General features: G+C 32.4%; 1 protein-coding gene across 2 annotated transcripts in view; it reads right to left on the bottom strand.

The window, feature by feature from the left end:
* Nucleotides 1-846: 846 nt before the first annotated feature.
* Nucleotides 847-11,066, bottom strand: part of VPS13C (vacuolar protein sorting 13 homolog C) — a 164,793-nt gene continuing 154,573 nt past the window's right edge. For both annotated transcript variants that reach the window (XM_033107370.1, XM_033107371.1), the window contains 4 exons: nt 9,098-9,186; nt 2,968-3,091; nt 1,471-1,554; nt 847-1,206 (listed from right to left, as the gene is read on the bottom strand). In XM_033107370.1, coding sequence (XP_032963261.1) covers nt 1,105-1,206; nt 1,471-1,554; nt 2,968-3,091; nt 9,098-9,186 — 399 coding nt within the window. In that variant the 3' untranslated portion in view covers nt 847-1,104. The remainder of the gene's footprint in view (nt 1,207-1,470; nt 1,555-2,967; nt 3,092-9,097; nt 9,187-11,066) is intronic.

The raw sequence follows: 11,066 nt of genomic DNA, 5'->3' as shown, positions 1-11,066 counted from the left end.
AAATTAAGTACTTTTGAGAATTTAAAAAAAGTTTTAGTAGGTAGTTTATCTCTAATTCACTATAAGCGAGATCAAGAAAGTACAAAAATAATATTGTACTGAACTGATTCTCACAGGCCTGCTCCCTCAAACAATGCAACACCAATTATTTTCCACAATGTTGGTATATATGCCTTATTTTACTTACATATATGAAGCAACCAGAGATTTTTTTATTCTTCCTAATTAAAAGTTTAAAACACATTTCTAGCTAAGCATTACAATTAAGTGTTAATTTATCATGCCCTTAAAAATCTTTCAACTTAATAAAAAACAATTACTGAAAATATAAAAATATTAAATTTTTCATATTTCTAAGTCTTGAAAACTTAAAGTGCAGTATTTTGTACCATATATAATTGTGCTATATAAATTCATCCTGAAAGAGCATGTAAATAATTTCCAAAACTTTGTGCATGTTACATTATAGAGAACAGAGCATTGATATTTTAAGGTTTGATTTTCCATATCTTTACATTATAGTGCAAGCAATAAAAATAAACACCAAAGTAAAACATGTTTTTATTAGGAGAAATATGTTTTCGGAAAAGAAAATAGGAAATGTCATCTCTCTCTTTAGTGGCTTTTCTTCAGTAAATTACCTAGTTTACCAAAAATGTTACTCTCTGTTCAGTTATTGAACAAATTACCCTTAAACAAAATATCCAATATTTGTTCAAAGGTTTGTCCAAAACCTCTCAAACAATATTACTCTTTCTAAGCTCCTTTCTTATTCTTCAGTAAGGACTTTAATTAAAAACAAGCCTATACCCCTTCGCTTCACAATTTTAACATTAATGAAAATTTCACTCTGAGTTTAAAATGATATTTCTTTGAGGGTTTGATCCATACAGGTGGCAGTGTAGAGTGGATTACTTACACGTGGTTACAAAATTAGAGTCAAAACTAAAGGGGGAAAAATGGAAAACCCAATATAAGCTATTCTAGACAAAAGTTCTAAAACTAAAGATTGCTTGAAAAAGTCTCTTTAGTAAGATAAACACTGATTTATAGACAAGACTGATGACTGGGTTTTCTCCCAGTAGCAGCCCCTTAGATCTGTGATTAAAATGGTATTTGGGGCCTGAGAAGTTTCAGTGATGATTGCTTCATCAGTTTTTGCTGGTGTCTCATCGACTGTGCGTCCTCAATGGCATGACATGCTCTCTGTAAAATAAAATGTTTATTATAAATGGTAAAGAGAAGTACAGGCTAATTTGGTGGAGGAAAAAGGTTCAAAAGCAAGAGTTGGAACTTTCGACACAGTTCCAATAGCTAAGAACAAGAATACACAGTCCATACATGTAATGCAAAATGACACTCCTCTGATCTACTAAGCACACAGTATATTATTTTGTTAATTATAACAGATTTTTGAAAAATCTTTCAGCTAAAAAACTGAGGGGACATTCTTTAAAATAAGTTGTTTACCTCTGCTGTGGTGGGATCCTGCAGGTAAATTTTCCGGAGACAGGTTTGACTGGCACTGTTTTTTGTGTGGAATAGACCCTGATCCTATTTCAAAAGAAACAATGACAGAAAAATTATTCTGGGGAAGAAAAAAAAAAACATCACCTTTAATTCAATGTTTAAATGTCAACTCTCTTTTATAACCCATAGACTAACCAAATACACATAGTCAGGTATGATAAGAAATAAATCATTTTAGTACAAGAACAGTGGTTCCGTATGTGAGTTGTTAGAATTTATGAAACTTGATGAATATACATCTATCTGTATAAAATAATGGCTTTTTGCAAGCTATGATAAATAGCCTACAGAAACACCACTTGATAACTCATCACATCTGACAAATCAAAAAACCCTTCATTCATTTCCCTGGCTGATAAAATTCTTATATAATATAAACTACATTGAGTCAATTTTCACCACTAATGTGAAAAAAAAGTGGTAACTGAGGAAACTATAATATATATGCATAGTGACACAGTCTTTCCTAGCTTGAAAACTATATTTTATATACTAAGGCACTCTTAAAAATTTTGACACTCTACAAAGAGGTAAGGCTGAAATACAAAATGGAATAGTTTTATTTATAAACTTCTATGAAAAGAAAACAAACTAAAAAATAATAGTACTTGCATTTCTAATTATTAAATTTTATGATAAATGTTTTTCAGATAGTTTTAATAATAGAGATAACATCATTATTATTTAGGAAAAAATATACTATAGAAATTACTAGTTTTAGAATGACAATTTTTAGTTTTTTAAAGAGATAAAAATAAATTTATAATATACATATATATAATAAAAATTATATATTTCAAATTAAAGTGAGTCTGAGAACTAAGCAAAAGAAGGGGTATCATTTTTGCTAATTAACTGCTATGTAATTAAAAGTTTTGCCTTAGAAAATGGCAGGGAAGAAAGACATGAAAGTATTATTATATACTTATATTGTATTAGCATTCTGTAAATGCCAAATATTATAAAACATGAGTGTTTTAGACAATATCTATAATAATCTCCTAAAAGCCTTAAAAGGGGAATCTTTCCAGAAGTATTTTTTAACTTCACATGGATACTTATTTTGCTATAATTAATTTAACACAGATAACACTTATCTATGTTATGTGTTAACATATATATCTATGTTATCTATGTTATAGCACAGATAAGTTAAAAAAAACCTTCTATTTACTAATGCTTTATTCTGCTAAAAAGGAAGTATCAGCATCCTAATTCTTTCAGTGATAGAACCGACATTTCACTCAATGCAATCAAGGAGGGTCAGAAAATACAGTACAGTACCCAAATAAATTGATTACATCTTTCCTTACATTTCAGTAAATAATAACAATCCTTCCAACGTTTTGTGTCGTTAACTGTAAAACAGAGTCAAAAAGCACTGGTTTCCACTCATTTAACAAATTCTTGGCTCAAAACTGAGTCATGTTTTCTTACCTTAACTGAAATGTTTAGCAGATTTCCACTGACACTAGGAGGAAATACAAAATCTTCAAAAGGACACTGCCAGTCTATGGACATAAGGTTGAGGATTTCAACTTCCTTTATACACAACACTCGCCTGGTTTGCAAAAGGAAACAAAAATATACAGGTAGTGATAAAGACAGTTATTGATTACCTCCAATATTTTGCTCTGCTGGATGGCAGAGGTAGTATTCGCTCACTAAACAATATAACCTGGCATTCAGAATAGTATGTTTCACATAAAAGTTTCACATAAAAAAAAATGTCTAGATAACTATCAAATCAAGAGCAAATATGGCATCTATCATTTAACAAAGCAGATTTTCAAAAATTCACTTCTGCCAATCTTGCAAAATTCACAAAAGTGTCATTTTTTTTTGAAAATGAACAAAACGCTGAAATCATCTTTGAAACGCATAGAAACAGGATGTACTCTCATCTGGGAAGCAGGAAAGGCAGAAGCTCCTGAAAAATGTCTTACTTGGAATATTAATTGCTCTTTACTGTCAATCATTTATGCCTTCCAGTCATAAAAGAATATGCAGGAAATGTCACAGACCTCAAATGTCAGCCAAGATTCACACTAGGCCCACTAAATATCAGGTTTGAACACTTTAACACTAATGTACTATATCAGAGAGGAAGTCTCTATTTTACTCACTAGCAATAAAAAAATAACAGAATCCTTAAAAGGTATCCACATTGATTTCCCAGTGTGTGATTCAGATTAATTACTGATATATCTATACTTGACTCTAAAGTTTTTCTAACAGAAAGCAAAACTAGGAAAGTAGAAGAACTGTTAATTCTACAGATCTCTAGGGTGCTGGAGAAAACAAAGAAGATAGGGTTTCTGCTTGAGAAGTACTCAGAGACTAGGAGGGGAAAGAAACATATAAATAAATAAATGCACAGATAAGTGCAATAGCAGAGTGTGTGGAAAAAATTTTACAGCACAGGAGAGAGGGACTGATTGTATTGGTTAAGTAGGTGGCATAAGAGCTGATTCTTGAAAGGAAGTTCTCTAGATGGGAAAGGGAAAGTCCAGACAAAGGGAACTGTGCGTTGGCATATATAGGGGTACAAAGGGAAGATTTATTTGAGGAAAGTGGTCTGCAGATGGAGTACCAGATATATACAGAGGTGAGAAAATAGTTGAGTGCCAGATCTTGAATTTCTTTTTTTCTTTTTTTGCCATTTTAAGAAATTTTGACTGTAACCTACAGGCAATGGGAAATGACATATTAAAGTTTTTTTTAGAGTCATGGCTGTAGCCATCATGGAAAAGAGGTGGAGAAAATAATCAAGGTAGGAAATTATTTGAATAGTCTAATCAGGAAACAGTGAGAGCCTCAGTTAAGGCAGTGGCTGTGGAAAGGAAAAAAGAGCTAGATTCCAGATGTTTAGAAGGTAGAGTTAAATGAACTTGGTGACCACTGGAGTGAGGGGACCAAAATAGGCCCGTGGCACTGTATTTCTCAGCAGAGGTGCTATTGAAATTTGGGGCTTGTTTGGGACTGTGTTGTGCACTGTAGGAAGCTCAGCATCCCTAAGCCCAGCCTAATAAGTGTCCTCCAATCATTCTGACAACCTTCAAAACTCCTACACATTGCCAACAGTCTGTAGGAACTGGGTTCCACTCCCTCCCCCTCCTGCATCAGTACAGAATCAGATGCTAGAGCTAAGAGTTAAAGATACCTATTACAAATCACTGTGTTAAATGCAAGTTGCCATTCCAATTGTCTTAAAACTCGCCCCTCTCTTGACCACACCAAATACTATTGTTCTTCTACCACCTTAAATCGCCTTCATTTTCTTCTTCCGTATTTACCAGAGTTCAAATCTTAGTCATCTTCTATTGGACACATTCTACAAGATGTGAACTCCAAATCTTTATCCAAACACCAGTGGTCTATATCTGTCTCTCTGACTACCAAGGTATCTCTACTTTGGTAACTCAAAGCTACATCGGTCAGTCAATTCAAAAACAACTAAAAAAATCGTCATCTTTTCCGTCAAATTAGTGTAATTGGTAATACCACCCCACTTTGGTACACAAGCCAAAAACCAGCAAGTTTTCTTATTCCTGTCTCTTCCACATTCAATCAGTCACCAAGCCTGGTTTCTTAAATTGCCCCCTTCTCTCTATCCTCATTCTTTCAGTTTTGGTCCTCACCACTTCCTATCAGCATAATAGCCACAGTCTCTGTGGTGGGCAGAATTCTAAGATGGCTCCCAACATTCTTCATCCTCTGGCATATGGCTCTGCGTAATCCCCAGGAGGATGAATATGACAGATTTCACCCCACGATTAGGCTTTGTTATAAGGCGCAGGTGACTTTAAGAAAAAAATTTATCTGGTGGGCCAGACCATTTAAATCTTGGTTAGAGACAGAGAAGTCAGAGATTCAGAGTGCTGTTGCTGATTTTGAAGTTGGAGAGAGCCAAGGAATGCAAACAGGCTCTAGGAGGTGAGGGCAACTCCCAGGCTGACAGAGATCGAGGAAACAGGGTCTGGTCCTTCAACTGCAAAGAACTGAATTATGCCAACAATATTAAATGAGCTTGGAAGAGGATTCTTCCCAAGAGTTTCCAGAAAAAAAGCTAACACCTTGATTTCAGCCTTGTGAAACTCTGAGCAGAGAATCCAGCCATATTGTACCCAACTCCAGATGCGCAGAAACCCTGAGACAATAAATCTGTGTTGCTTAAAAACGCTGCAAATTTTATGGTAATTTGTTGTGCAGCATTAGAACACCAAGATAATCTCCTGCTGGCCTCCTTGCCTCCATTCTGATCCTCCTCCAATCCAGCATCCAAACTACTGCCAGAGATCTTTCTAAACGACAAACTTCATCACATTACTCCTTGTTTACAAGCCTATGTTGAGCCCTAACCCCCAATGTGATGGTGTCTGGAGCTGGGGCTTTGGGAGGTGATTAGGTCATGAGGATAGAGCCCTCATGAATGGATTTAGTGTTCTTATAACAAGGCCTGAGAAAGCTCCATTGCACTTTTTTCCATGTGCGGACACAGGAAGAAGAACCATCAATGAATCAGGAAGTGGGCCCTCACCAGACACAACCTGCAGCACTTTGACCTTGGATTTCCCAGTTTCCAGAACTGTGAGAAATAAGTTTGTTGTTTAAGCCACCTGTCTAAGATATTTTTGGAATAGCAGCCCAAACAGACTAAGGCAGATGGTTAAAAAAAAAAAAAAAAAAGTCTGCTCAGAGAACAATTTCCTAATGAAGATTACTAAAATAAAGTATTAGGTAGGCGTTAGGACTAACTAGTAGAGCTGCAGTCTAATAAATTTAGGTCATGAGAACTCGTATTTTGTTTCTAATACCTGATAAGAAAAAATACTGAGACTAAATTTTGGATGAATTTCAACATGGAAAAATTAAAAGCCCTATATATTAAAAAAACTCAATAAATAATCATTAAAATGTTAATAATACATTGAGTAAAAAGGGCTAATATCATTAATTTATATAATGCTCTTAAAAATGAAAAAATGATATGAACAAGCAAGTCACAGAATAGAAAACATAAGTGAATGATGAATATATTAAAATGTTCATACTCATTAGCAATCAAGTAAATGCTAATTAAAACAAAACAATTATTTTCTATCCATTAAGTTTACAAAAACAAAAACTTTTAAATGCGTACACCTAGTCTTAGCAAAACAGGAGAAAGGACACTCCCATATTTTGTTAATTGTATGTGTAACACTGATACAATCTTTCTGATAAAACAGCTTGGCAATTTAGAAAGGACCTCAAAAAGCTTCACAACTTTTAAATCAGCAATCCCACTGTTAAGTATTTATACTAAGGAAATAACTATAGGAAAAAAAATACTTAGCTGCAAACGTGTTTATAATACTACTACATTGATATGGAGAAAATTAAATGTCAAAAAGTTAGGCATCATTTAAATAAATTAATTATAGCATATCCATAAATATAATACTATGTAGTCATTAAGAATCATGTCAAAGAATATTTAATGGCTTGGGAAGATGATCACAATATACTGTTAGGTGAAAAACCTAGGTTAATTAAATGTACATACTGCATTTTTTGTATATAGTTTTTATAAAATACATATACTGCAAAAATCTGATGTACCAGCTCATATATCTGGATGACAGGATTGCTATTAAAGGCTACTTTGTAGCAGTTATCATATAATTTATCATTCAAAGCAGAACATTTTTAAGAAAGGGATAGCTACTAATAATTACATTCAGACAAAAAGTACTAACCAGCTCTGTACTAGGTCAACTACAGCTTTAGTTATTTTCAGCTTCTTAATTCTTATCTGTATCACGGGTGGGCAAACTACGACCTGTTTTAATAAATAAAATTTTACTGGAACACAGCCACCCCATTCATTTACATATTGTTCAAGGCTGTTTTCCTACTACAAGGGCAAAGTTGAGTACAGATGGGAAACATGAGCTGGCCCTTGAAGCCTAAATATTTATTATTTGGCCCTTTAAAGAAATTTTGTTGACTCCCGATCTATGATCTATATTCTCTACAATGAATAAACATAACTTTAGCAATAAAAGAGTTAATTTTTTTAAATGCTAATTTTGGAAGAAATGCTATTTTTATGTAATATTAAAGGTCAAACAGATCAGCATAATGATAACTATTTCAAAGAAATTCTTGTTAGAAAGAGTCTAGTAAAGCTACAAGGAGACTAAGTCATTATACTGGTCAGGAATATTATTTTCCTAATTGCCTCCTGAAAAGCTCTATAAGTGAATAGATTTAAAATTATCATGATTTTTCCATTTACTTGAAGAAAACCCAAATGTATAATGTATTAATATGTACAGTAATATTCCCACAAAATGCCTAATCAAACAAGTACCAAGATATTAAGTATTACCAAAAACAAACAAAAAAACACCTGATTTCTAGTGTTGAATTACATAAAAGGTACACAATTTTAAAATGAATTAACACACTTATTGCAGCTAAGTACAATATATAATACAAATAAACACTGATTTGGTCTAATCTTATGAATATAAAATTATAAAAATAAATGATTACTTGTCAAATCCGCAAAAACTGCTTTTTAGATTGTTTTGTGAGTATTTTCATTTCTTAATTAATTGGCAGATCAGCTGACTAGTTAACTCTCTCTTTAAAAAGGCTTGTAGGTTTAAGTCTGAGTCCTGTCATTTTAGCTTTCCTTTCTCTCCTTCCCATCCAAATATATTTAAATGCAGTAGCAAGAAACCTAATACAGACTTTGCCTACTATAATTACTCTGCCTTAGTCCTAGAAAAATAAGTAACTTAGAAAATTCTGAAAATTATTAATCTTTAATTGTCATTTTGGAATAAGTGATGTAGGGTAAATATCAGGTAAAAAAACATAGTAGTTTAGTTGAAGTTCTTGTATTTGGAAAAATTGCCTACCATTGCCAAAATACTTAGGAAAAATTGAAAAGAAAAAAAAATACAGAAATAATATGATCCTTTTAAAAAAGTAGCTAAATCATCCAAAATAAAACATAGTGAGAAAAAGTGATTCATGAATTCACCCTCCATAACTGGATTTATAATTCATATATAATGGTACCACTATTGCACTTATGAAGTCTATTCTAGATTCCATCTCTTAGTACTTGTGTAACTTGGATAAGCTCCTAAACCACGCTGAATCTCAGTTTCAGCATCACCAAAATGAGAGGATCAGAACAGATGATCTCAAAGGACCTATCCAGGGCAGCCGGTTGGCTCAGTTGGTTAGAGCGCAGTGCTCATAACACCAAGGTCGCCAGTTCGACTCCCACATGGGCCAGTGAGCTGCGCCAACCACAACTAGATTGAAAACAACGACTTTACTTGGAGCTGATGGGTCCTGGAAACACACACAGTTCCCAAATAAAAAAATTTAAAAATTTAAAAAAATCAAAGGACCAATCCAGATCTGTGTTTTTATGATTCTATGAAATAAACATTTTGCAGTTGGAAAGTAGTTCTCCACATCCTCTGCCATTTTAGTCTTCAAAATTCTTAAGATCTATATAATTTGCAACTGAGAAAATTTCATTTGAAGTTATTAATACCTATTTGTAACCATAAGGATTGTCCTCTTGTTTCCAGAAATAGTGCAGTGGTATTGGTAAGTCTCTCCTTCTAACTTTTTGATATGATTCTGAAAAAAAAAAAAAAAAACACGATTAAAGATTTGGGTAGTATATGCATCCAAATAGTATTTGTAATACTATGTTAGCTAATTATAATAGCAATGCTAGTTAGGAGAAATATCGTTAGAAACAAAAGCACACTTCTACGTATTCGCACATGAAGCCAGAAAAACATTCCTAGCATGTTTGCAAATGACCTCCCAGTGTGCCTTAAAAGACAAATTAGTATTAAATGCTTACGAAGTGATCTTCTAGTAAAATATATTTCAATCTGTGATAACTTAGAAATTTTAGAATATCTACTAGAAATAGTCACATTTTCATTCATGAGAATATGAAATATGCTAATATAAAACTGGAACATTAACATTATAGGGGTTCTTAACCTGTGGTCCATGGAAGCACCTTGGGAGGGCTATGAACCACCAAAATAAAATATAAAATTTTGAAAATGTGGTTCTGTAACTTCTTTCACAGGATGGTTCATATTTTACATCAGATTTTTTTAAAGGGTCTGTGATCCTTCTCAACAGTTAAGAACCACTGATTTTACACAGAAGTAGATATACATAATAAAATCCAAGATAACTGATATTTAATGTTTTTGAGTATTTAATCTAATAGATTAAACATGCATGAGAAGTATATGTATGTATCAAATTATGCTCCTGATAGAAAATAAAATTAAATGATAATATTAATACAAACATGAATTTTAAGTTTTCAAATAGCTGGTACAATTTATTGCTAAAGACAATTACAAGCATAAAATAATTCAAGTATAAATAGTAATACATTAAAATACATCTATTTCCTTTCCTAACTATCTCAAAACTATTGTGACTTGAATTAGTCAACACATTAAAAACCACAAAATAGTTATTTTTATAATGAATGCTAATGAAATATTGACATTATCTATAATGCATGATTAAAGATCAGATATGTGAAAACACAGAACATAAACTAATAAATAATGAATAAGACCTTAACATTTTATAACCAAGAATACAACACCAATAGTACGAAAAAGATAATATAATCAATAATAATCACAAGCAAAGAAAGCACACTTATTATTTCAATGTTTAAATACATATTTTTTAAAGGTCCTTGATTCCCAGTCATTCTTTTACAATTATGAAAGGCCATGAACAAAGATAAATCCCCAAAGAACTGGGGTCTCGTCTTCAGAATGAGTCTCAGAGAGAAGTGGAGTTTAACAGTCACTTGTTTTACATCTTGCCTGCATGAATTAGCTAAACAAAATCTTTTGACATTTATAAGTTAATTCCTTTAATAAAGAGAAAATGAGAAATGAATATAATTATTTAGTAGTACACTTATTTTCAGCTTTGAAATGTAAATATGTTAAAATATTTAGATTTAAGATGAACTGTACAAGAAATACAACCCACTTCCCATCTTTTATGCATTTTCATTTGTTATCAGGCTGTTGCTATCTTTAAACGATTGAAAGCTCTTAAAGTATGATTTATCATCATAATACATTATAGAAACCTTGTTTTCAGCACTACTAAGAATCCACTACACTCTGAGATTCAGATTAAGATATTCAGTCACTGATGGCAGCAGGAAACCAGATTAGTTAATAAAATATTCACTCTCCCTTCCCAAAATGCAACTTGAAGAATTTACAATATTTAGCAAAAGCATTTAACTTTTTCAAGTAAATTCTAAGGAAATAATACAAGATATGAAAAAGCAATGTGTAGAACAATGTTTATCACAGCATTATTACTGTTATTGAAGTAACAGAAACAAATTAATGTCCAGGACTGGGAATGATTAAATGCACAATATAAGGTTACCTCAATAGATGTTAGTGCAAGAATTAAGAATTAAGCATTTCTATGAACATGAAAAA

This window comes from Rhinolophus ferrumequinum, chromosome 6, assembly GCF_004115265.2.
Source record: "Rhinolophus ferrumequinum isolate MPI-CBG mRhiFer1 chromosome 6, mRhiFer1_v1.p, whole genome shotgun sequence".
Lineage (NCBI taxonomy): Eukaryota > Metazoa > Chordata > Mammalia > Chiroptera > Rhinolophidae > Rhinolophus > Rhinolophus ferrumequinum.
The sequence above is the reverse complement of the archived record's forward strand: the minus strand, read 5'-3'. Positions and strand labels throughout refer to the sequence as shown.